Source organism: Excalfactoria chinensis, chromosome 15, assembly GCF_039878825.1.
Source record: "Excalfactoria chinensis isolate bCotChi1 chromosome 15, bCotChi1.hap2, whole genome shotgun sequence".
Lineage (NCBI taxonomy): Eukaryota > Metazoa > Chordata > Aves > Galliformes > Phasianidae > Excalfactoria > Excalfactoria chinensis.
In genome coordinates, this window is record NC_092839.1 from 6,146,125 (window position 1) to 6,172,722 (window position 26,598).

The 26,598-nt window shown below is 44.4% G+C and overlaps 1 protein-coding gene across 2 annotated transcripts in view; it reads right to left on the bottom strand.

Moving 5' to 3' along the window:
* Positions 1-302: 302 nt before the first annotated feature.
* Positions 303-26,598, bottom strand: part of KCNB1 (potassium voltage-gated channel subfamily B member 1) — a 99,664-nt gene continuing 73,368 nt past the window's right edge. For both annotated transcript variants that reach the window (XM_072349892.1, XM_072349893.1), the window contains exon 3: positions 303-3,834. In XM_072349892.1, the coding sequence (XP_072205993.1) occupies positions 1,810-3,834 (2,025 nt within the window). In that variant the 3' untranslated portion in view covers positions 303-1,809. The remainder of the gene's footprint in view (positions 3,835-26,598) is intronic.

The following is a 26,598-nucleotide window of genomic DNA, read 5'->3' on the forward strand; positions in this document are numbered from 1 at the left end:
TCCGAAATAGGTCAGGAAACGCTTATTGACAGAGTTATTTACAACTGAGTTTTACAGTAGAAACGGATAACAACATAAAAGATTACCATCACAGTTATCACAGGACAGGTTGTGACTTGCTACCGGCGTGTAACAAATCACAGTCACGACAGGAGGCACAAATTAAAATAGTGCTTGGTTAAAGTGCTTGATTGTTACACTCTGCTATCCTACTCCAGCATTGCAACAACAACAACAGAAAGTCAACGTAAAGTGCTTTTCCCCCCCAGTATTAAAAACCAAAGACAAATTATTTCCTACACAATTTGACAGAACTTTATTGAAACAATAATATTTTAAAAACCTAGGCTGGTGGCTGCTAGTTCTGTTCACTTAAAATGGTCAAATCTCTCTCTTTTTTTTTATTTTTTATTTTTTATTTTTTTATTCATTTTTTTCTTCTTTCACTTAAAAATGAGTGGATGCTATTAAAACATCAGGCCTGGTCCTGCCGTCTCTGGCAGTCTCCCTGCACTGCTGGATGCACCAACATGGCAGGAGATGCTCCCACCCAACCTCCTCACAAGAGAGAGCACAACCAGGCCCGGGGCGGGTAGCTAAAGAATCCCTCTTTTTGCATATTTATGTAACGCTTGCATATCTTTCACCACGCCATGTGGGCGCGAAAAGCTTCAGACCAACTGGTTCCTCTCCTACGCCAAGGGTGAGACTTCAGCTGATGCCTGAAGTCAGGGCGCGGGTGGGAAGGGTAGGACCGAGGAGCCAGCCAGGCCTGGACCAAACCTCAGGGCCAGCTACTGCGCTCGGCCATCCCTGTAGGGCCGGGAGCTGCCATGGTGCAGCTGGGAGCCCGGAGAGGAGCTGAGCTCCCCTTCCAGCCCCATGCTCCCCAGCTGCGGGAAGAGGGCTGCAATGCCGCCGGAGATCCCTGCTTCTGCATGGCTCCTTCTCACCTTCCCAGCATGGGCTGTGCGTGCCCCAAGGGCCACGTGCTGGCCCAAGGGCAGCTTTTGATTTTAGCAGAGGGTAAGTGCGAGTTTCACTACGTCCTAAAGGGTGTTTGGAGTTAGATACAAGTGGTGCAACTCACCCTGCTGATGTTTCAAAAGAAAACGTCAGGTCCTACAGGATATAGTATTGTTAAACACACACAGAGCATTTTAATAACTGGTTTCTCTAGACCGCTATTTGTTTTAAATGGTTTTCACTTGGATTTTTCTAATAATGCAAGTGTTCCCTGTTACCTTTAGACATAATATCCATCAGAGAAAGCTGTAGATGAGGAACAGCTGCCCTGAAGCAGAGAGCATTGTGTTTTAGATAGCTTTATACCAACCCCAGCAAATTATTCCAGAGTTCATATCTGGCTGCCTTGGCATCCTTTATGGAACTAACGCACATCAGGTGTTAATATTTCCAAAAGGAGCTCTAGCGTTCAAGGGGAATGGATGGATATTTGGTCACATTGGCTTCACTGGACAACATGAAAGGAGATCAATGTGTGATCATGATTTGCAATCCTTATTTTTGACTGATGTGGGCAATGTCTTTAAAGTTGTTTCAGAGAAGGACATTTTCACAAACCCACACTGGACCTCCCCTCAGACTTTTAGAAACGGATGGCTTGTTTCAGCCAAGTTCATGCCATGCAGAAGCTCTTTTTTTGTTTTTTGTTGTTTGTTTTTTTTTTTATTATTATTTTTTTGTTGTTGTTGTTTGCTTGTTTTTTGTTGTTTTTTTGTTTGTTTGTTTTTGAGTTGACTGTAAGGACATTCCTTTAATCTTTCAGTAAGTTCTCTTGGAGCCTGTTCAGATGCTCTGATCATGTGTGCTAGCATGTCCTCCACTGCCTGGTAGTACATGGACTTCTGGGGAAATATGATTTTCTAGTCTGACAGTCTCCTGATTGCCCTGGTTTCTTCCAGTGATGCCTTCCATAGAATAAATGCAGTTTTGCCCTATTAGCTTAGGGGAGGTGGGTAAAGCAGCAGCTTCTAGATGGTTCTTCTCTGTTCTATAAACATTGTCTTTTTGCTTTAGATAACCAATGTTTGTAACATTGTACTTAGGACTCACATTTCCAGGAGGACTTGAATCATAAAGCAGCTGACCTTCATCATCAGTGTCAGCATCTATGTATTTGTGAATACCGGCATCGTGGAAGTTGAAAGCTATGGCTGTCTGTGTCTCTGGTGACTTTGGAGGTGTTCTTGCACTTGCAGTTGTGTAGATGGAGGTTTCTGGGCTCATGAGAGATCTGTCAGAAAGTAAGGAAGTATCTGTGCCGGTGGCAGCAGTGGCTCCCCTGCTCTTGAGTGTGTCTGGATATATTCTCAGGACATTTGATGCTGGTACTAACGTGCTGGCATCCTCCTCCATGAAGTTGACTTTCAGAGATCTCAGTTTTAAAGGGTTACTGGCCTTTATGGAGCTTTTTGGACTTTCTATGAAAAAAGCAGAACGGTGGCTGCCTTCAGAGCTTGTGTTTATTTCTGCAAATCTGGCACTGCTCCCTTCCGCTCTGCTCTGCTCCTGAATCACATTAATGCCACCTTTGCAGGGAAGGGTAGCGAGTGGGCTGTGAGAAAACCTCCCAGAGTCAGGGAACTCTGCAGCACAACTTATAAAGCTGTCAATACTGGACATGCTCCTCATGTCAATGATCCCATCGGTGCGAGTTGTCAGCAAGGGCACCATAGGGCCGGGAAGGGTCTCCATTTCTAGCTCTTCCTTTTGCTTTCCAGATTGACTTGACTCTTTAGTGTTAAGGTTTGGCTGTGACTGAGTCTTTGCCATTTTGTTATACATGTCTTCTAGCTGTTGGACATTCAGGTGTTGGGGGCTTGAAGACGACCTAGCTTTTTCTGGAGACCCTTGTTCTTTAGTTTCAAAAGATTTACTAGAGCTAGTTTCAGAGAGCGTTCTCTTGGTCCATTTCCATTTGTTGGGAGATAAATGATTGTCCTGAACTTTATCCTTTTTGGCTATGTTTTCTCCATTCTTTTCAACCACAATGTCCATAAGTTCTATACTACGGGCAAATGCATCCTTCATATTCATGGAGACGATACTACCATTCCTTTTGGCCCTTTCAAGAGCTTCTCTGCGCTTAATGGCTTTCTCTTGCCTCTTCTGCTCTTTGTAGAACTCAGAGAAGTTATTGACAATAATTGGGATAGGAAGAGCAATCACCAACACTCCAGCAATGCAGCACAGTCCTCCTACTATTTTACCTAAAAGTGTTTTGGGGTAGATATCTCCATAGCCTACTGTTGTCATGGTGATTGTTGCCCACCAGAAAGAAGCTGGGATGCTCTTGAATTTTGTATCGTCCTCATCCTTTTCTGCAAAAAACACTAAGCTGGAAAAGATCATAATGCCCATGGCCAAAAACAAGATGAGTAAGCCAAGCTCATTGTAACTTCTCCTCAGTGTAAACCCCAAGGACTGTAAACCTGTTGAGTGCCGGGCAAGCTTTAGAATCCGGAGTATCCTCATGATCCGAAATATTTGGACCACTCGTCGTACATTTTGGAACTGAAGTACACTTTTATTGGATTCTGTGAGAAAGATAGTGACATAGTATGGTAGGATGGCTAGCAAATCAATAGCATTCAGTGGGCCTTTGAAAAACTTCCATTTCTTAGGCGAGGATAGGAACCGTAAGAGGTATTCCATTGTAAACCATGCAATGCACACTGCTTCCACATGGGCGAGCTGAGGATTATCTGTGGTCTGCCCAAATTCATCCATGCCTTGTAGTTCTGGAAGTGTGTTTAGGGACAAGGCAATTGTAGATAGTACAATAAACATGATGGAAATGATTGCCAAAATCTGGAAAGGAAAGAGAAGACAGTGAGTTTGGCTCAGAATATATTACATGATCTACCATCACATTTCACATATACCATCACACAAATACACACGGCTGTACTTCCATTTAGGCACTTCTAGACTAATTCAATTCTTAGTATATGGAAATGCATCCTGAAGCGATTCTATTTTGGAAACTGTTTTGAGTTATATCAGATGCATAGAGCAGATAAAATATCTACTTTGACTCCTGTGCATTTATCTCATTCATTTTCAATGTGCTCCAAGCAACTAGGATGCCAGAAGGACTGTGAAGCAGTTCACAGCGGGACCTTTTGATTAACTACTAATTAGGTGCCCAACAAAGCCCATCTGGACAACCATCTCTGAAATCTAAGCAAGAGGGAATATAATTGTGAATGCAAGATTTGGTCACAGTGATGTCCTCTATTCAATGCATGGCTATGTCTATAATTTTTTTGAGTCCCCATGGCTTATTATAGTGATATGTGTACATTTTCACTACATGTAAGTGTACAAGTAACATGCTCCTTTTGAAAGATTCATCTCTAATTTAAAACTTGTCAGTTGTGAAAGACACAAATTTTTTTCTGAGGCTTTCTAAAACATTTTGAGACATGAGCACGACCAAATGGCCATCACAGCTCCTCACCACAAGGGAAGAGAGCAAACCCAGCCATGTGAATGGAACTGCACACCAATGAGACAGCCTAGGCAGGGCAAGGCCAGCCAGTGGAGAGCTCTGCTCCCAGTAGAAACCTGATATTGAGATCAAGAGTGCAAAGAGAAAGGTTTGTGGTGAGAAACCTCTCTGAAAAAATCACATACACATGCTCAGCTGCTGGGCCGTTGACTTTATGCAGAACTGGAAAGCACGAAATGCTAGATTAGCATGTTTGCCGCATTCAGATGCTGTAGGCAGACTGTCCTCCCATATCTGTTTTAATTCCGTTCTTTCCAGTTTCCCTAATTACGTTTTCTTTTAAAGTCATTTGAGGGAGGTTTTAGAGCTGACAGACAATTTGAGGAATGCTTTTTTTCTCCTAGTGGGTTCTTTCTCTAGCTTGTTAATTGGGTAGGAATATATCTAGTTTCTTAGGTTACTGCCAAAATACAGAAATGATTTCAAAACACACGTATATGTGACTAATGTTTTATGCATTCATGGCAGTGTAAGCTGGTCCCTTATGCTTGCTTTTCTTCCGCTTGAGATAGAAAAGAAGCATAAAATCAATTGCAAAATATGTGTGTGATGACTAAATACACAATATGAAGCAATTAATTATAAGATGTATGACAGGAGTTCTGCATCATGAATTGCAAATCTGACATGCTCTGAGCCCTTGTCCCTCCTTGCCCGTATAACTAGATAGTAGCTTTTCTCACAGCAGAGTCTCAGCCAGCTTCACAACACCAGAATATCCGCAACAACCACCTGGGGCTCTGCAGAAAGAAATTCTTGCAGGATTTCTCTTCAGACAAATCTAGCACAGATGTTCTAATGGTCAGGAGCTATCAGACTGTTGAATGCATAGTCCCTACAGCGGTACAAGCCTTGCTACTGTACAAGAAACACACAGATACAATATGGATTAAAAACACCTTGGTTGTCTCTGGAAGAGCCTCAACTCTTCTCCAGAGCTGAAAGACAGAAGTGTTCTACAAAGGTTGGAAGCTTTACTTGAATTCTATGAGTCTATGAATTAAATTCCCCTTGAATTAAATTCAGCTACTGTTTTTGCAGAAAAGTCAGCTCACACACCTTCAAAAAATCCAAATTTAAAGTAAGACTTTCAGTGTTGACAGTTTGACTTCTGAAAGTGTTCTAATATCTACTTGCAGGTTAAAAAACCCTTTCTAATCAATGTAACAAAAAACAAAACAAAACAAAAAACACAACAAACAAACAAAAAACAAACAAACAAAAAAACCCCTGCATTTAAATCACTGAAAATGTAACTTGAATTTGACCATGACACTGCAGACCTAATAATTTAATCTGAAGAATGAAATCTGACTAGAAACAAATATTAGTTCCATTAAACAGCCTGTTTTCATTGCTTAAATTGGATTCAATAAAAAAAAGTGAATGGTGTAAATGCCTTCTTCGGTAATGCTGGGGATTTTAGAATATCATCACTTTCAGTTACTTAATTCTTACTAGGAGAAATGCTGGGAAGATTCCCTTTCTTTTTAAAACATTATTTATAAGAAAGTTTGGTGTTAGGAGTATAAAATTGTATTCACTGAAGACAACCTACTGATAGAAAACAACTTCAAAATGAATCTCTACATTTCTGTTAATTGAGTGCTAGAAAGAGGTCAGCAGAAATACAATCTGGCTTATGAGCAATCAGAAGAAGCAACCATTTAAGCTTACTCATGAATTCTGCTTCTATTTGGCTGAAAGAAAAGGTGAAAAGTGAGCTGAAACTGGAGGAGATATTTTGATACAGGACTTTATGCTGAAGTGAGGAGAAATGCAGACAATTATTTCTGCAGATTAGTTTGAAAGATCATCTCCTAAAGACCAGAAAGTTTCCCCAGAAGCAGGGAGCCACATTTGCTTTCCTAGAAGGCTCTTTCAGTGTTTTGCAGTGATTTCTTTGTTTACAACTTGTGATTTCTGAAGGTGTTTGGGATGTTTTCAATAGGGCTTTATGCACAGAGGAGCTTATTTGTAGACTTAGAGGTACCTAGTGTGTTTTATCTGCTTCACTTTCAGTGTAAATATTAACACTCCATCTTTATTCAGTAGATGCCATCCAGAAGCAGTAATTGGTGTCAAACCTCGTTTCTTTTGATATACTTTTCTGCTTTGAAGATCAAGGCAATGCCAGATGAACATAAATTTGAAAACTAGGAGATCTGAGGGTAAAATTTGTTTTTAGTCTAGCAGATCTAGCCACGGAGCGAAGCAATAAACAGACAGAGACATTTATCATCTCTCCAGCAAGTTGCAGCAAGATGTCACCTGTATGCCAAAGATACAGATTTTCCCCTTTGTTGATCTGCTGCAATCATACATCTTTAGAAGGCTGTCAGGCTAAGAAAAACTCCCTAATGTGGGTTGACTGTCCTCAAGAATTCAGATCACTTTTCAGTTGGAAAATACCAAAACAACAGAAGATAAATTTCTCCAGAAAGCATTTAGAGGATCCTTCTCTAAGGCATGTCTTATAGAGTACACCACCCAAAAACCCACCTGAGGAGCAGCTGTCTGCAGCAAACTGGATCCAGTTGCTGTTGCTGCTGAGCATTAGCAATGCATTCAGTGACAAAATGCTCTATGCCAATACATTCACAATCTTGTATTTCAGATTATAGAAATGACTGTCTGTCTCATAGGACTTCCTATCAGAGCCATACTGACTCTCTGGCACTTCAGCTTTTGTATTTTCCACTGTCCGTAATGAGACACAGAAAGTGGAAGGAAAGATACACTACCAAGAGTGTTCATCATAGAATCAGAGAATCATTATGGTTGGAAAGACCAATAAGATCATCTAGTTCAACCACCAACTCATGACCACTCTAGACACATAGCCACAATGCCCACTGAACAGTACCTCTCGGTGCAACATCTACCCTTTCCTCAAACACATTTAGGGGTGGTGACTCCACCGCCTTGTTGGGCAGTCTGTTCCAATTCCTCACACTCTAGGTATGCTCAATGTGGTGAGCAGCCCTTCTATGCAATCCCCACCATTCCCTCCTTCCTTTGCTCTTTCAGGTTCACTTTTGAGCCACATGCTTCAGATGCCATGTTCCCAGGACAACTATAATCTGTGTAAGTTCCCTTTCTCTATTTGCTCTTACATTTCACCTGCTGTAGCACACCATAATTGGTGAATTTCCCCATCAGGTATTTTACTCAGTGGCTCACAGAGGGTGTTGGACTGGCTCTTAAAGACAGCATTGCCTTGCAGTGCATGACTCGGTATGTATGGGCAGGATTCCAGAAAATAGTTCTCCATCAAATAGACTGTTCTGCAAAGACTTGTACTGAGTGAATGTGGATTGCTGGTATGATTTCTTTGTGGAAGCTGAATAACCCAAGGGCAGGCAGGGCAAGCTTTTGAATGAATTTAAAGCACTTTCCTGGAAGTGATTAGCATGATTGTACATACACATGCAAATGAGACGTGCAAACTGATTGTGTGAGTAAGTAGCAGAATTTGGTAGGCAGCAAAACTGTGAGTGCTATCCCAAAGGTGGGGTAAGTTTCAGGCAGTGTTAGGTTTGGTAATATGTAGTGCTTGATTATCTGGTCTTTGCACTGCTAAGAATCCTAACTAAGATCAAAGTGTAAGACTGGAGATTCTCAAAGCTATTAAAATTAATGAGAATAGGCTGTCCAAATCCCGTAGATGGCTCTAAAATCCCAATGTAAGCATCTGAGCTCTATCTGCTCATGGCAACATGCCCTATACTTTTTCTGTCTTCATCCTCAGTAATGAAGCTGATATAGAAAGGAGAAGGGGCGGTGTGTGGGAGAGAGTAGGAGGGTGTTTGAATATAGATAGATTCAATATTCTTGGAAATACGATGAGGAAATTGTTATGTAATCAAGAAGTTCAATAATGGTTTAGTCTAATGCACTTTTTTAGCTCCATGAGGACATGCAGAATAAACTTGGCATCGGGACCAGGTTTCATTCATATGCTCCATTTACTAAGGGATTTTTCCTGCAGCCTTCCCATTTCTCCAAGCAAACAGTATACTTGGAGTCAGACTGCCCAGCTCCCTCCTGCCACTCGGATGCCAGCCCATGTTTCCCCAGGACCTGAGACACAGAGCACAATGTATTTTGAGCCACATCCCACAGAAACAGATGGAGAGTTCCTTAATCTCCTGCCCACTTTGTGGAGCACAGGGGAACATCACCTGCTCACAGCAGGTATTTATTAACAGGGACTTGCTTTGGGAAACACCTCTTCACTAGAAAATGCCTATTTATGCTGAAACTCTGCAGAAAATTCTCACTTTTGATGCCATGATTCTGACCATAAGGCTTGCAGGATATTTTTATCTAGAAAGCACTGAAGCCATTAAGAATGGTAACGTTTTCTTCTTGGATTGTGACAAGGAGATGAGGATAAAGAGACAAGGAAGATATACACATCTTTCAGTCTGTTCTTTTGCGTGTACATAGAAGGATGTTAAGATGCAAATTAAGACCTTGAATCTGCACAGCCTTTAGCCAAATCTCTAAGTCCCACTGATTTCTGGGGAATAGAAGCCTATGCTTACAAGTTGTACCTGATGTGCCACATCTCCATCTTGAGATCCATTTGCAGTACAAGCTCTGTCCTTGGGAGGGTGTATTGGTTATTAATATACAGATGGTAGCAAATGTACAAAAGGTATAAGTAAAGGAAAACTCACCAGTGGTGGTGCCTTGGCTGAAGAAGCTGGGGCAGTCCTCACTGGTGAGCAATCTCCAAGAGATGCTGCTTCAGTGGGAATCAGCCCTTACATGAGGTCTCAGAGGGGATGGAGTCGAGCTCCGCCCCTTCTGGGAGCACAGCTACATCACTCTCACCTGTGCTCCCACAGCTGACCCCATACTTGCCTCAGCTGATTAATCAGAGGTTCAGGCTGTGATTACCAGTCTCCCATACAGAGGGGTAGGACCCTGCACCATCAGCCCACACCCCTGCAGTGTGTGCACAGTGTGTGCCCACACCCCTGTCACTGTGTGCACAGTTTGGGAGAGTTCAAATGCCTCTGCTCTTCTGTAAGCATTACTGCACAGAACAAAATCTATAAAACCAAAATCATTTCAGCTATAGCTGCAGTAATTGTATCTACTGGGAGACTAAGTCTACTTGGCCTAAAAGGGGATACAGTACTCCTGCTGATTATATGCCAATGCTTTGCTTACATGCAGGCATCCAGAGCTGCTGCAGCAACTGCTGCTGACTAAGCTGAAGTGGGCAGAGAAGTAGCCTTCAGGCATGACTGCCTGTAAATTCCTTAATGCTGCTAAGAACATGTTTAGTTGTCAGAGAGCTATCAAGCCCCATTAAATGATAAATGGTGTCAGTCTTCTTTCTGAGCAAAGCCCAGATGCAAATGGTGCACAGGAGAAGAAAATGATAAATGAATGAAAATACTGAAAAGGCAAACTTCAAAGGCATATGCTGCCTTCAGACGTCAGTACAGTGATAGTGCTTGAGAAAGGAGGAGAGGGGAGCACCTGCCCTATTTCTGCTGCTGGGGAAAGTTAGAAAACAAAACAAACACATAGAAGGTCAAATTTCCCCCTTTTCCCCCTAGATTTAGGTCTGTGAAAGGCAACTAAAGAGCAGGATGTAGTGAAAACCTCATGCACAATTCACAGAGCATCCCACCTGCTCTTAAACACTCTACAGGAAACCAGGAAACCATACGGAGGAACCATGCTGGGTTTCTTTCCTATCTCTGCTTTTTTTTTTTTTATCCTAATGCCTTCTGTGATCCTAAGTCTGACATAGCAGAGTGCTAAACATCAAAATACAAATCCATTTCAACTAGAAGAAACACATCATAGTGTTCTGTGTAGGTGACCTGCACCTGAGTCAATGTTACAGCAGCCTTTTGTTTCCATGGGTTTTGCAGGCATTAAGGCAAGACATTAGCTGTTATCATAGAATCATTAAGGTTGGAAAAGATCACTCGGATCATCTAGTCCAACCACTACCCCATTACCACCATGCCCACTAGCCACGTCACTCAGTGCCACATCTATCACTCAGATTCTAGACCTCCATTGAGATAGAACCAGCTGTGAAGCTTTGTGCTTCTCTATCAGGTACTTCCCTCACTCCTGCTTTCTCACTTGTATTCAGTAACCAATAATTTGAATGCAGAAAAACAAAAGAAAGCCAGTTTCTTAGCACTCAGCAGCACTGAATGCCTGGGAACTAACTGCTCTTTAAGGTCCTTTTGTGGTTCAGCTCTGCATCAGGTAGGGAAACGCTCATGAGTAACTCTCACTGTCCCAAGAATCTGCTCAGCCTCAGGCACCGTCTTCAGGGGCTACTGAGCTTTAAGTGTTGGGGTTCACTGTTGTAGATGTGGGAGGTTTTATTTAATGGTGAAATTGAATCAGAAATGTGCCAAGATATAGCATGAAATCAACTAAATGTAATTTAGCAAAAACTATTAGCTTGATTGCTAAACCAGCCTTCCTCTCATGAATATGCATGCAAATAATTGATATTAATTCTTTTTGAATCCAAGGCACATTAGTCCTGCATATTACAGTGTGGAATCTTTTGGAAGACTAAACAAGTTCCACTGCCACTTTCTCACCAAAAGGCATAATTAGTTGTGCTGCAGGGAGATACACTTCGTCATTGATACCACACTGGGTTGTCACATAGCAAGGAAATTAGAACAGCGCTCCATGTTTTGTCTGCAAAAAACAAAAGGTGACCTGATCAATAATTTTTCCAGAAATGCATTAGGAGAAGCATAAATCTGTTACAAGCATCAGCTGTGCTAATGACATGAACAGACAGGGAAGCTTTCAGGAGCAGTAAATCCCTATAGAGAGAGAGAGTGGGAATATCCTCAACCCATTGAGAATGTTTGACACTAACACAAGGTGGAGGTACTGCTGCTTGGGGACTGGCTGCCATCAGTCAGCAGGTGGTTTGTTCATCACTTCCTTTGTACATTCTTTTTCTTACTATTTTTTCTCTCCTCTCCTCTCCTCTCCTCTCCTCTCCTCTCCTCTCCTCTCCTCTCCTCTCCTCTCCTCTCCTCTCCACTTCAGCTGTCCCTATCTCAGCCCATGAGTCCATGCACTTTTCAGTCTCCCCTCATTGCACTTGTTCAGCTGTTTGAGAGTCTAAATCACAACACTGGGCTCCTCCTACAGTGCATGGGAGATTTCTCCATCACATTTCAGAGTTTTTTCCCATTCAAACTCAGAACAAGGGCACAAGACTCGAGCTGAGGCACTTCTTCTGCCTTCAAGGCTGGCAAAGATTTACATCTTTAGTGAGACAAATCCTCCTGCATCAGGCTGCAGCCCTTGCCTGGACTGCACAGCCCCACGCAGCTGCCCACACGCTTACAGCCTGATGTAAGAGGAGCTTTACTTGCATCTATTGCCTTGGTGAGTAAGCTTTGTGCTCACACAAAGGATTATAGATGATAACTCTGCAAAGTTCCTGCAAAGAAGTTGAATATGTGTCCCTCTTTTTGCAATAGAAACATACAAAGGCTGCAGATGATGGGAAAAGTCATTGCAGGGTTCCCTCCAAGCTCTCAGTACCTTCCTAGTTCTTAGCCCCTTCTATACTGATAAAACTGCTGCTTTCCCTGTCAGTGTCTCTGCTCTCTCTCCTGTCCATGCTGTTTGCAGACATCAGGGCTGCAATGTGGGGGCTACAGGCACACATGGATCCCCCTCCCAGCATTCCCAGGGCTTTTCTCTGACTGCAGCCTTTCAAAACACTCCATTCACTTTGTGTTCTCAGTCTCAAGCACAGATGGTTCTTCCCTTTTCAAGCACTAAACACTTGATTAGATATCACATATTTAATAAATAGCAACAACTGCAGACAAACCAAAGCAGCTAAAAATGAATCCTCAGCAATTAATCATTCATATCAATATGAGACCTCAGCAAGTAGTAAACAGAGACGGTAGATACAGAATCTGTTTGAATGCAAAAGAAAAGGCAGCAGCTATACACTGGCGTTTCAACAAGAGTTTGATCTCAGCTCAATACGACAGTTTTGATGCATTTGAGCTATAAATACAGGAAACAAAACTGAAGTGTCAAGATATATTCTTTTTTCCTTTTTCTTTTTAACTCACTTTTGAGCTCAGAAAAAGCTCTTTGAAGTGTCTGCTGGCAGCCTGGGAACTCCCCCTGTTTCCATGTTCGCTGACTTCTGGGAGCAATGAGCATGACAGGAACTGCACAGTAAGCTCTTCCAAAGCCAGAAGAAAAAAGCACCTTCCACTCTGGACAGCCCTGAGCTTTCTGATATTTTCAGCATCTCTTATGATGGCCTTTCCTATGCTGCTGCATAACAGCATACCATCAATAAACACTGCACAGTCAACCTAGCAGAGCAGGGTACATCACACACTGCAGTCTCTTCCTTCTCCCTTCTCCTTGGCACAGCCCTCTGAGGTCATCCTGCCACTGCCATGCTGCCAGTCTGGTCCCCAACCTGCAGGGCAGGCACCTGAGCCCCATTCTTGCTGCCATGGTACCCAAGAAGCAACTTCACAACAAAAACAGATTCTTACTTTACCACACCTTTTCCAGTGCTCACAGAACTGGAGAAAAAGTAGAGATGAAAAGAAAGGAAAATAAGAAAAATAAGAACAAAAAGCCACCTTACCCTTTTTTCAGAGAGCACTGTTTGTTTTCATACTATCCCCTGTGTATCTTTGTTTGTTTGTCTGTTTGTTTTAATGACTTTAATTGATATTTTGCCCTTTATACTAATAAATACACTGAAAACTGAAAAAAGCAGCACTGAAAATGTGCTGTATTTTAGTGAAAGTTTATTGAACAGAGAAGAGGGGCGAGAGGGAGAGGTAAGGTTTGCTGTACGTGGCTGATGAGCAGTGCCAGGTGGTGCACCAGATTTTTATCAACGTGCAGAACAGCAAAGACCAGCACTGAAAATGAAGGGAAATGATGCACTTCACAGGGTTTTAGTACAATCTCAATTGCCTGTTTTTATTCAGGGTTTCTATGTTAATATAGGATGATACTACACTATACACTGGCTGGCAGAAATTAATCTTGTCACGAATGTACTTCTTTGAGAGGCTGAGCCTCCCTGAGCTCTTAATTTGAGCTGATTTGACTGTCTCATTATCATAGCAGCAGATTTTGGAATAGCAAAGTTGAACCTTACTTGAACTTGTTGGCTACATCAGCACTGTTTTTCCTTCTCCTCCCCACCTCCATCCATGAATAATACCAACATCACTTTTTTTTTAATGCTGCTGAGGCCTCCTAGTAACTGTTTGCTCAATAAACACAGCCAACATGGTGCATTAAGGAGCCTGAGTTGTGTTTGCCAAAGATAGAACTTGTCATATCAGGGAAATGCTCCATTTTGATGTCCTGGGAAACACAGGGCTTTCGGTCAAGCATGCAGTGCCTTTATCTTGCACATCGAACAGGCTGTGAGCATGACAGCTTTGGGTTTTGCAAAACACATACTGTGTGTGGATGGAGGCCAGGTCGCTTTGTTTCCCTGTTCTGAGAAGTCACTGCAGTTCAGTTGAGCAGTCCTGGGGCTCGGGCTGCTGTTTCCATCTCAGACCATGGCTCTGCTCAGCTAACACTTCCCACTCACTGCTGTGATGAAGATCTAGTGGGGTTCAGATGCTACCATTAAGGCTGTGCTTGGCCAGCAGAAAACAACTTAGCACTCTTTACATATGACCCATTACACATCTGACTGGGCACTGCCTGCAGAAGAGGCATCCGTCCCTTCCTTCACCAATAACTTTCCCCAGGAAGAACGCAGGCGGGTGGGAGCAGGACTGTGATGTCTGCAAAGGAGCCCTGCAATCCAGTGCAAGGTCAGCCACGAGCTGCCCCGTGGGCTCGCTGAGCCGCTGGATAAAGCTCTGTTTCTGATCAGGTTGCATTATCCCTAACGAGTTCTGGCAGACACTTCAGCACTCTGCTCTTCCACCCAGACAAACTGGTAAGAGCCACCTTCTAAGGGCAGTGCTTAACTCTTTCCACATGTGCTTGTTTGCCTACAGGGAAGCCCAGACTCTATTTGGGTCCTGAACAAGGCACCCACATTGCTCACACAGATCATCAGAACAATGCAGCCAGCTGCTGATGGGGGAATTACCCCATGGACAGTGTGAGCTGTGGTCTGTAAGAGACACTCCTGGGAGTGTGCTCAGCACGTCTGCAGAAATGGCAGTATTTCTGTTCTGCTGTTTGGCCTCTTGATGGCTACAGCACACAATGCCAAGAATCTCCAACAGCACAAGGTCTGAAAGAGATCCCAGCATGCTTCTAAGAATGCATTTGGAAATGATAAGTGAACAAAACCCAGTACAGGGACAGACACACTGCGGGGTGGGAAAGACAAACCTTATGCTGAGAGCCATCTAAAAATGACAAAATACCAAAGGAAGAAAAAAACTCCTCAGAACACCAGGTATACATGTTTACAGAAATAACAAAGGGATCTAGGAGTAACCTTTAAATGGATGAAATTGGGCACAGAACAGATGTGAGTGAAAGTCCCCTGCAGCTGAGTCTCTCTATGCATGATGTGAAGATGGCAATCCCCAAGGCAGCCCCGAACAGCCAGGCTCATCAGGGAAGCTAATATTGGCTTATTGTTTTCCTTTACTTCTTAGAGAGGAAACCATCCTAACAGCAGCTGTGCTGGAGCTGTGTGTCCCAATTAACCTGCTGCAGGTAGGGTCAATCTGCTCTCCCCTGCATCCCCTTCAGAGGGCACAGAGCGTGTCTGTTCCCATGGCCACTGTCCCCTGGGAAGGGAAGGAAGGAAGAAAGGTGCTGTTCTATTTATGAGATAGTTCTGCTTTATGGCACTGCCCTTCCTGCAGCCTGGCTGAATGGTCTTTCTTTTCATTTATTTTTTTTTTTCTCCTTCTCTCTCATTTTTCTGTCAATTGATTGCTCACTGCCAGGAGGTATTATTGGCTTCAAAAGCCTCATTTTCTGGTTCCTGAACTGCTCATGTTCTCCTGGCTCATTGCTGCTGCTGGAGGTCAGATCTGAGTCCCGGAGTCATTAGGCTGTTCTGGGTTTGACCTTGAGAGCTTCTAAAGCTCACCCCACTTCATGAAGAGCACCTTTGTAAAGCTTATTGGGTCATTTCAGACACACACTTTTAAAATAATACCCAATGACCAGAGATGATGTGATTATTTCAGTGGAAAGAGGAAATAAGCTGGAACCAAACCAGACAGGTTTGAGAATGCAGTTGACTGGGAGCATTTCTGAGCTGCACTCAGTTAGGCTTGGTGCAGAGCTGGGGGCTCTGACAGCACACCTCAGTTCCAGCATGCATGGAAAACCTGGTTCAGCTCCATAGAAATGCAGCAGTTCCATTCTGGTCTCAGCTCTTCCTATGGACTAACGCATCTGGAGCAAGATACAGTTCTGTAATTTGCATGGAAACCATTCTGGTACAGGTGTTTTGGGAAGGACTTCCCTTGGATTAGAAATTCCCAAGCTGTAGCTGTCAGTGAGCAGCCATCCAAAGCACAGCAGAAAAAAATTAAGTGGTGAATCCTGATCTGTGCCTTGCTGTTCAGTTCCACCCTGCACAGCTGTGTAAACACAAAGAAGCTGAAGGGGTAAATTGCCAAACAAAACCAATTACTTTCTTAATTTAATACCTTGTTTCTTTCTCCTTGTACTATTCCAGGGAGTTATCTTGTTCTCTACAGTACTGTGCTGGCAAGGTCTCATGAGATTCAAAACTTCGAGGTGAGGTGCCAGCACTTCCTGGGCAGGAGGAATCCAACCAGATCAATGGATATCAGGTTGGATGTTAGGAACATTTTCTTCTCAGAAAGAGTCATCATCGAGTATTGGAATGGGCTGCTCAGGGAGGTGGTGCAGTCAGCATCCCTGGAGGTGTTCATGAAAAGGATGTGGCACCGAGTGACATGGCTCAGTAGGCATGGTGGGTATGGGTTGATGGTTGAACTTGATGATCTTAGAGGTCTTTTCCAAACTTCATGGTTCTATGATTTTATGAATGGGCAGCTCATGGTAGGGGGATGGGGGACTGACCACGAGCCCAGCAGGGCAGGGAGCAGATGCCCAGTTCATGCAAACTGTTTCAAGACAGATAGGAGGAGGAGTGCTCCATCCCTTCATTTTGGAGGGGGAAAAATGGACTCAAAATCACTACTGCTGTAGCCATGCTTGGCTGAGGATGTAGCTCAGGTTTGTCACTGTTAGCTAATTTCCTCTTATGCTTTGTAATTTTGCATAATGCTTTCTCTGGATGGACTCATCCTGTGCCACTGCAGATGTGCCAGGCAGACTCCCAGCTGGAAGCTACTACAGTGAGCCCAGGGAGGTCAGTCTCTACTCCCACAGAAGACATAGGTGCCATACACACTCTGTACAGCCAGACTTTACCATCTCCCTTTCCAGGATTATGACTGTCTGCTCAAAAGACACCGAAGCATCAAAGCAGTAAAAGATGCTGCTCACCTGGGAAGCCACCCCTCTGTCATTCCACCCTGCTCTTACCACCAGATCATGAAAAACATTCAATTCAGCCTCGGGGGCAAGTTGGCTGCCAAAGCAGATGATAGAATTGGAGTATTCTGGCTGAAAACCTGCTCTTGAAAACACAAAGAGCAACTCAGACTACATTAGACCTGCATGTAAGACATGATGCTATTGGAAACCAAATAAAAAATCACAAACACTTGGTAAGCAGCAGCAGCAGCCTGGCTATACTGGGGGCTGTGTAGGAAGGAGAGACATCCTATTTAAAGATGCCTTAATCAAATCCCATCCCATCTACACTTATAGGTTTTGTTCCAAAATCCAGTTAAACCACTAAGTTAACACAGGCAGTAGTTAGCAATGAAGGCAATGAAAACGCACGCTTGTGGGTTATTTCACTGCTTTGTGGGGAAGCACCGAAATGCTGACAGTTTACCTCTCAAACCCCTCAAATAAAACAGCTCTTGAACACTTCCACATTATTATCAACAAGAACAGCGCCATGCCTGCAGGAGGGCTGCACCTGGAAAGTTTGCTAGGCCTAGAGCTGGGGGCATGGTGAAGGGCCCCCCACACAGCACCAGTGCACTGAAAAATCATTTGAACAGGTTTGGATGCCCTGAGGAATCCAGGTCAGGCTCTGTGTTTCTCCAAAGTCTCTACTCACAGAGAGCACCCTCAGCCCATTTCCCTGTGTGAAGATGGTGCAAAATGCAGAAGAAATGTGAAATGCTCAAAGAGAAAATCACAGATTACTGCTAAAAGAGAATCTGTTGAAGGAAAAAAAATAAATAATCAGCAGTTCTCTGTGTTTGCAGCACATTGTCTGCTGGTTCAAAATCAGGCTCTGGCTGATGTTATTTTGGGGGATTTAAACCAGACTTCTTGCTGTTACCGTCTCACTGTTCTTGGCTTTGTTGCTGTTTCTCTTTTTTATTATTCTGAAGAAAAGTAGTCAATTATAGTGTTCTTTTTTTGGCAGTGGAATGGCTGTGTGAGCACTGTGTGGACAGTCTCCAGGTGGCACAGTGGCTCAGTGCATGGGCTGCTTCCCTCTGCTCCGAGTCAGGTGCAATGTCACGGGGATTTCCCTCCTGCAGGGCAGGGCTTTGTGGGCTCTCAAGGTATATCCTCATGCTAAGCACCTGCATGGAGCTCCAGCCACATGGCAGGGAGGTTGCACAGCCTGGAGGTGGCCCCAGGCAGAGGGGAGGGTGTGCAGGAGCCTGTGTGCACGTCCCAGCCATCTTGGCTGTCCATCCTCCATGAAACCTATAACTCTCCCTCCAAAGCAGACCCAGTATTACACTGCATGATGTCTCTATGTACACGCACGGAGCTGACAAGCCTTCCCCTTGCCTCCATCTGCACAGGACCACCTGGCTTTGCTTGCTGCAAAATATCCCCACAGCAGATGTGACTGTCTAGGCTATGAACCAACCTGGCTCCAGCATGCCCACCGCATCACATGAAGAGAGCCTGACATGGTGCACATCCCCTCCCTCGCAGTCTCTCATTCCAGCACCAATTAGCTGCCTGCTGGCACAGCACAGACTACAGTCTTACAAGCACCTGCCTCTTAGCACACTTTAATTGCCCCCTAAAGGCCCTGCACCCAACAGGTATCAGATAATTTACAAGTCAACTTTCAATTCCTATATTTAAAAAGGTGACCCTAGTTTGAGAAAAGATTTTTTGGGGGCCAAGCTGTAATTTGGAAATGTTTAAACATGGATTTAAGTAACTCTGTAAAATAATGTGCTGCCGGGCAAGAGCTTTGGGTTAAATTATACCCCCAGGAAAATCACAGCGTGTGAAGGCAGCTGCTGGAAGTTGACAGGGCTTTCATTATGGCAGCCCCAGTGGACAATCTGGCAACAGAGGAATCAGCTGGAAGATCTCTGCTGGGAGGGCAGTGGTGAACCCCATGTGCTGATGCACATCCTGCTGTGAGCTGTGCTGCTGGGGCTGTGTGTTTTTGAGGGAAACAGCTTCAGAGGAGCCAACAGCTTCAGAGGCTCCTTCTCCTGGTTCAAGCCCTTCCAGAAAATAAACACAGAAACTGCTCTGCTCAGTGCACGCTCTGCTGTGTTGCTTTGTGACAGAGGCACTGCAGAATGTGCACTCCTTGCGCTGCTCTGCTCTGACACCCCTGGTTTGTGACTTAAAGGCAGTACAGTCCCCTCCTTGGCCCTTTCTCACTCCATCAGAGTGTAAAACCACTGAGCTCCGCTGCTAATGGCCCAAACAAATGGTTTAATCGCAGTGATGTAAAAGGAGTGAGGAGCATGCAGGATGGAAAAAATGCTGGATAGACAGTAAGCCTAATGAGGTAATGTGTAAAGCCAAGTGTTTTTTAACAGACAGAACATGGCAGAGCTGATGTGTATATTGAAAGGGACATAAAAACGTAGACAAAACAATAGCTGTGGTTGGCCACAGCTCAGTTTACGCAGTGGAAACATTTTTTCCTCTGAAGGCAAAAGGGAGAAGCGCAGAAGACTCATTGAAAGCTCCATTATTGGTAGTGCAGACCCAGCATAGCCATGAGAGATGCAGGATGTCTGTGCACAGGCACCCTGATCTCTGAGGCTGTGCCAGCACCAGTGTGATGAGTTTGCCAGGACTTTGCTGGCAAGGCCAGCATCCATCTGCACAAGGAGAGTGGACTGAGGGGCTCAGTGCCCAACGGCACCATGGGTTGGGTAAAGGGCAAACTGGGTTTCTACCTGTCTGCTCTTACTGGAGAAACCAGCTGGAAATTCCTGACAGTGCACCCAAAGAGCTGCCTGCTTCAAACTGCCATAGCAGCCAATCTGCAAGAGCCATTCAGTTCTAAAGCATTTTCCCCATTTAGGAGTAGCTGTGAAAATTAAAACCAGTAATTCCAGCTGATTGCATATAGCGTACGCTCAAATAGCAATTACTGGTGAAACTTTCCTGTGGCTGCTGTAGAACTTGGACTTTATATAATCCAAGTAATAACATCAGCCACAACCAGACAACTTGCTCTGACTGCACTGCCACTGTGCCCTGAATGGATTTACACAGTTCAGTGCTTTGCAGTAGCTTAGCCAGCGCTAAGAATGTAAGAATTTAGTTATTAATGTCATTTTGCATTGGGATAGTTTGCGGGATCAATCTATCATGCTAAATCTACAAGCTCCAAACTGTATACATAAGGTATACCGAGGGATTTTGAAAGATTAAGAATAGCTCCTAAGTGCCTGCATGTGTGTATAACCACTGATGGCTTTATCTATGATTTACCTGCTGCTATGAAGGAAAGGCAAAGATAAGGAAACCTGCTTGGTCTGCCTAGGAGCAGCTGAACGGGACCTGCTCATTGCTGAGCTCTGCCTCCCTTGTCTGGGGCAACGTAACCCTAAAACATCATGCTGAGCCCAGCTGGAGCTCAGGGCATCCCACATTTCTGCTGTCTGCTGTGAGCCTTCTCTTTTGCTCCTATGGGATGCTGCTGATGAATCAGCCATTCCCAGGTGAACACAGCCCTGCTTGAGATGTGGTGAATCCCATAATCCCCCCAGGATTCAGTCATCACCTTCCTCAGCCCCAGCCAGAGATATTTACTGTGGCCCCAGGATCAGCAGCAGGGCAAAAAGGAAGGGACATTCCACAGGACAGCGAGTACACAATCAGCAGTATTAGTGACAGCAAACCTGGATGCACTCTGTGTTCTGAAGTCTGTGTCATTGCAGAGTACCTGGGCCAGCACTACCTTCCCCAAACACCCATAGCGTGTGTAACCACGCCATTTATAAAAAGCATCCTCTGAAAAGATTTTCCTACAGGGTAAAGGCCCATTATGAGGACTTCCTGGCTTACGTGGCTGTATATAGCAGTGGTAATCCTATTATGCTTATCCTAAACCGTCCTCCACCGAACAGTGAAATGAACTTTACAGAACACTAGAAGCTTAATTAAGCCTCCAAACCTGCTGCGAGAAGCACAGTTCTGCCTCTGTAAGCACACGGTTATCGCAGCAAACACAGGCAGCACACCTGCACCATTCACACACCCAGCGCTGCATCCCTGCCTCTACTCAGCTCGTTCTTGGGAAATTCAAGGCAAGTCCTTTGTAGGAAGTGTTGTCCCATTAATTCTTTATCACCACGAGCCCAAATCCCTGCACACATACATGTGGCAATAACTCTGCTCTGGTAAATAGCTGTACTGAGGCTGAAGAGCACTTGCTCACGCACTTCTGTATTTTCACTGCTCAGCTGTGCTTCCCTGTGGCGAGGATAAATAAAAGTGGAAGCGATCAGCCTGGCCGTTGTGGGGGGCCAATGCAAAGCTTTAAAGAAGCAAAAGCAAGTAATAATGAGCTGGGTTGCAGCAGCCCCGGTACATCTGTGCTGTGCATCAGCACAAAGTTTCTGAGCTCTCAAACAGATTTAAGAACTGACCAGCAGTGTCCAGCTGTGTGACAGGTGGGGGGACAGATTAGGATGCCCTGGCCACTTCATTTCAGCTACATGCTCCTAGATGCCCACATTCATGTTTTGCATTTATTACTTCTTCACACAATTCAAGCTTGATAGTCTTTGAATCTCTCCAAAGAAAACCAAACTCCTGCGCAAAGCCAAAGGGACATGCAAGAGCATACACACAGCAGGCAGGGATAATTATCCCATGACCAAAAAGGAGTCTTTCTGGTGCTAATAATATCACAGATAGTGCTCTAAAACCCTGAGGATGTTGCAGTGCCAGTGCTAGCCATTGTACATCCAGGAGGGCTGAACCCCTAACCCTCACTGAACACAGATTCCTGAGACCTTTACCCTTCCTCTTCCCAGTGCAGGGCACCTTGGAGGCTTAGCTGTAGAAATTAATATCTTCAGACACTTGCTTTTTGGTGTAACAGACTGAGACAGACTAAATATTTTGTGTTCTTGTCTTGCCTGGCTGGTAACCCAGATGCTATTAGTGAAGCACAACTGGGTCATGAGAATTAATATTAGCATCTGCGTTAGATGCTTTATTTACATCACTGTAGCTGTCAAAAGTTGTAGGTAGCTTAAAAGGAGTCTGGTTGATTTATGTTGACACCAGCAGGAAAATAGCTGTGTCCATGGGGCTGGAGCTCAGGACAAGGAACAAGACCATAGGCTGTGCCAGAGCTCTGCCAAGGCTGGGGTTGGACTGGAAGCATCAGGTAGAAGAGGTTCATTCTTAAAGCTCCAATTATTGTATCAGAAAAATTAAGGAATTAATTAAATCTTTAGTGATTATGGAAACCTCAGCCATGGGAAGGAGTGCCTCCTTCCATAGGTCCCCATGTCAGTGTCTGGGGGCATCCTGCTTGGAACACATGGTGATGAGCTGTGGTGCTGGGATGAGTGTGGTCCAACTGCCAGAGCTGAGCATCTCTGTATCCAAAACATTGAGAGTATGTTGAAGGAGGTGGCTGGGAAGTATTGCCCTGGTGTCAGGAGAGCGGTCTGTACAATGGAGTGAGCTTGGGAGTTGCTACTGCAGTGAAACACTGCAGTGAGCACCTTCTGCATCCCCATAGCCATCATGTGTCTATCATTTCACTGCATACATAGAGATATCACCCTCTGTTCCAGCAGTTTGCACCAGAGAAATGTTTACCTGCTGAAGAGTTCAATTATCAGGAAACTAACCAAAGTAGAAATGATATCCTCCACAGTGAGCACCAGAAAACATTATTAAAATCCTCTTATGTTCTTCTCTTGGTTGTTATATGGACAAAATCTTAAGCAATCATATCACAACAAAGGCAGTTTCTGTTTTCAAAGCAAGCAAAGATGGATCTCCAGGAATTGGATAGTTCTGGAGCCATAAGTACTGTTCTCTCTTGGATTTCATTACCAACAGCTTTACTGCCTTCAGGAAACACAAGTTGCCTTCCGAAAGCTTCATCAGCACACAAAGATTGCAACTGTAAACATGCATATTAAGCAAAACTAGGACCTGATGATCACTAGAGGTCCCATCCAACCACTACAATTCTGCACTTCTGTGAAATTCATCTCAGAAAAAGCCAAACTCTCCCTAGGACTGAGTGTGGCTGCTCCCCAGACCTGCAGCAAGTTGCATTTCTATTTTTTTCAAGGAGATGCAGGAATTTCTGTGAAATTTCCAGCTTTCACTTGAATTATCATCCTTCCTATCAGCCCCAGTGCCAGAGAGTGGCATCACACTGGGACAGACCTGCTGGTGTTCTCCAGAACACCGCACTGGACCCTCCTGCAGCGTCCCAATGAATGCTCACTGCCACAGCCACAGCCATCCTGTGTCTCCTTTCTGCTTCACACACAGGAAAAAGCAAAGCATTTTTATCCTTAATCAGCTCCTGGCTCCATAGGTGTTCCCCCATCAGTCATTTCCAGCAGTAATTGCAGTGTTAGCCTCTTCTTGCCTTGCACTAAATCTAGACAATTCCCTACCAGCCCTGTGTCAGCATTGCTCTTTGATCTCCAAGGGAAGCCTGAAATAATTATGAAATGGTGCTTTCTTTGCTGGCAGCTTTAAGAACCCTGCGACCGGCTCTTTGGACGCCATCCTGCCAGCTGTCACTCATACGTTGTAGAGGCAAATCGGTAAATATTACCTCGCCTTGTCTAAAAATCCCACAGAGGACTTTTTAGCGGATGATTTGTTGGTGTTGGCTGCACGGCCCTTTCCAGCAAAGCCCTCAGAGCTGGCTCCTTAACAGATGACTGCAAACACAACTCCTGAGTTACTGACTTTGTCTCTCCCAGCAGTACCTGGCAGCCATCGCCCCAGTAATGGAGAGAGCAGTGGTTCTGGGGTGAGCTCAATTCTCCCAGCACTAAAACTCCCAAGAGTACAAAGTAAATGAATCTGCAAGACTTGAGACTCCTGATTTGGAGAATGAGTTTGGTCTGCTCCATTGCTCCCTGCATCGCTGTTAGGGGGCTCAGAGGGGCTCTCATCATCCTGAGATCTTTGTGAAGAAAAGTGCAAGGAGAACAGAAATTGTAGGAAGAACTGGTGGGAAAAAGTGTCAGCCCTGGCTGGTTGTTTCTGACTGAAAGCTCTGTGCATCTGCTGGCTTTAGTTTTGCTAACTGTACTTTTTAATTTTGGCAAGGACACACAGAGCCCAGGAGAGGAATGCTCTGTGTATATAATTATAAATCAAAATATAATATAATAAGTAAAATGAGCACTGAAAACCACCACTCACTAACTGCATATGCCATCCACCTAATAGTTCCAGGCCATGAGTCACCACTTGAATTAAAGAGGTGCAACGGAGCGGCCGAGGGCCAGCTCCACAAGGGTAGCAAAGGCTCTAAAACTCATCCTTGCTTATGCCTTTGGTGAAGCCAACAGCTCTCAGATCTGGCTCCAGAGAGCCTGGACCCAGTCATGTCATACCTGGCTGCCCAGTCCTGCCAGGCTGTGCATTCCAGTTTCCTGTGTTACATGGGCAATGGGCTAAATAGTTAAGAAATGGGATTGTGGAACTGACCAGGCATCAGCTGAAACGAGCAAAAGAAATCCTGGTCTTGGGCAGAACTGAATATCTCTACACAGTGCATCTGGGAGCTTTCAGGAAATAGACACACCAGGGCAGGAAAAAAGAGAGAAAGAGGAGGGGTTGACACATGTTTGGGTTTTGGAAATGTCTTCTGAGTGCTCTAGCAAATGGAAATGTAAAAGTCAAAGGAGCGAGGAGCAGAGGAGAGAGGTTTGCACTGCTAGCCTTCGTGCCCTGATAATGAGCAGGGGTGTGTGAAAGCGCTTTCCACATGCACAACAGCACAGACCTCTGTGACCTGTATGTCTTCAGTGCTTGTGCAACAGGAACTTACAGAAAGCAGCACTGCAAAATAATTCAGTGTAAGATGTCAGGGTCCCATAATCATAACTCATGGTGACTTCATAGCAGCTCTGAGCCAGACAGTTTCCCTGGTGCTGGCAAGGCCATCTGTCCTTGCCTTTGGATTGCTTCACTCTCAACTGGAATTCAGCCACCTCCACACTGGGATACACTGGGATTTCAATCCTGTAAGTGAGAGAACCAACGCTGACCTCAGGGCCTGATCTAGGAGCTGGGAGCAGCAACATCCTTTCGCTGAGCATCCAGACACTCGTGTATTCACAGCGAGCTGTTAATTTTTGAGAAAAGAGCTGGGCTTCAGCTATTATTACTTAAATGGAGTGGATGGCAGAATGTAGTCACCTGAAACCTTAATAAAGTCCCCAGCCAAAAGGCATGAATATTTCATTCCTCTCGTAGAGCAGCCGTGCTCAGTAACAAAGGCACTGGTGGCACATGTAGTCTCTTATTGGTTGGATTGGCCAAAAATGGAAAAGAAAGCCATTTTCTGACTTTATTTTTCTTTTTTTTTCCCCACAGGATTCCAGAAAAGCTCTGGGTCTTTTGGAAACATTAGCAAAAAACCTGAGAAGGCTTAAAGTATTTCCTTCCCAGTGACTTTTGTTCCTATAGTGCTTTACATTTCTTACGTTTGGTAATGGCGATAATAACCACTAAACCCCATCAGTCTGAGAGTGAGACTCCTCGTCACCTTGTGTGTGGTTTAACTGAAGCAGATTTGTTTACGGTGTATTAAGGGCACTGGGAGGTTGGAACATTTTTGCCAGCTGCTCCCTGTGATATTTTGGCAGCTCTCAGGATGTCGTTGTCATTCCCAGCGTAGCTCGAGATGGCTCTCAGAAGGCCAAGGAAAGGCAGCCAGGCACGTCTGCACCTCCTTTGGGGTTTAGCACGCCTTACACGCTCCATCATGTCTACTGCAGGGATATCCCTCATTTGCAGTGCCTTGGAGCACAAAAGGCCTCCAGGTCAAGAAGCTCATCTTATTGAAAGCAAGCTGCAAAGCTGGGGAGCAATAATTTGTTTGTTTTGTTCTTTCCTTTTTTCTTTTCTATTTTAACATTTAGTCGTTCCAAATTTTCTCACCGAAGGCTTTTGAACTTCCAAGAAATGGTATTAACTGTGATGCTGGAAATATGCTGGGCTGAACCTGCACACGGACTCTTCTGGGCTGTCTCATAGCACACCTGCCTCATGTTAAACCCCGTACCTAAGATCTCTGTTTTCTTTTGCTGGATATTAATTTCTAAGCCTGACTGTGGCTCCTTCATCTGATGGACCTCTATGGTTCTCCCATGACCTCTGTGACACCCAGGATGCAATTTGGCTGCTTCCTCTCTTGTATACTGAATTCACTTCTGATTTGCTTCTGCAAAAACAATGCCAAAATGTCTTTATGGTTTGATAATAGTTATATTCTGTAGGGTTTTTTTCTCAATTGATAGTGCCTCTCAGAAACATTACACATTTACTTTCAAACTCTGGCAATATACCATGTATTTTATCCTGTGAAAAGCCTCGTCCAGTTAATGCACCAAGGAGTTAAAGTTGGCTAAGATACTGATGATGATCATTTTGATGCATTATCTGTTCTTGACACTTCAGCACCTGATTACAGGCAACAGGACTCTTGGTAAAGCCTATGGAGAACCAAAGCTATCCCCAGCATTGAATGGGCAGCTGGA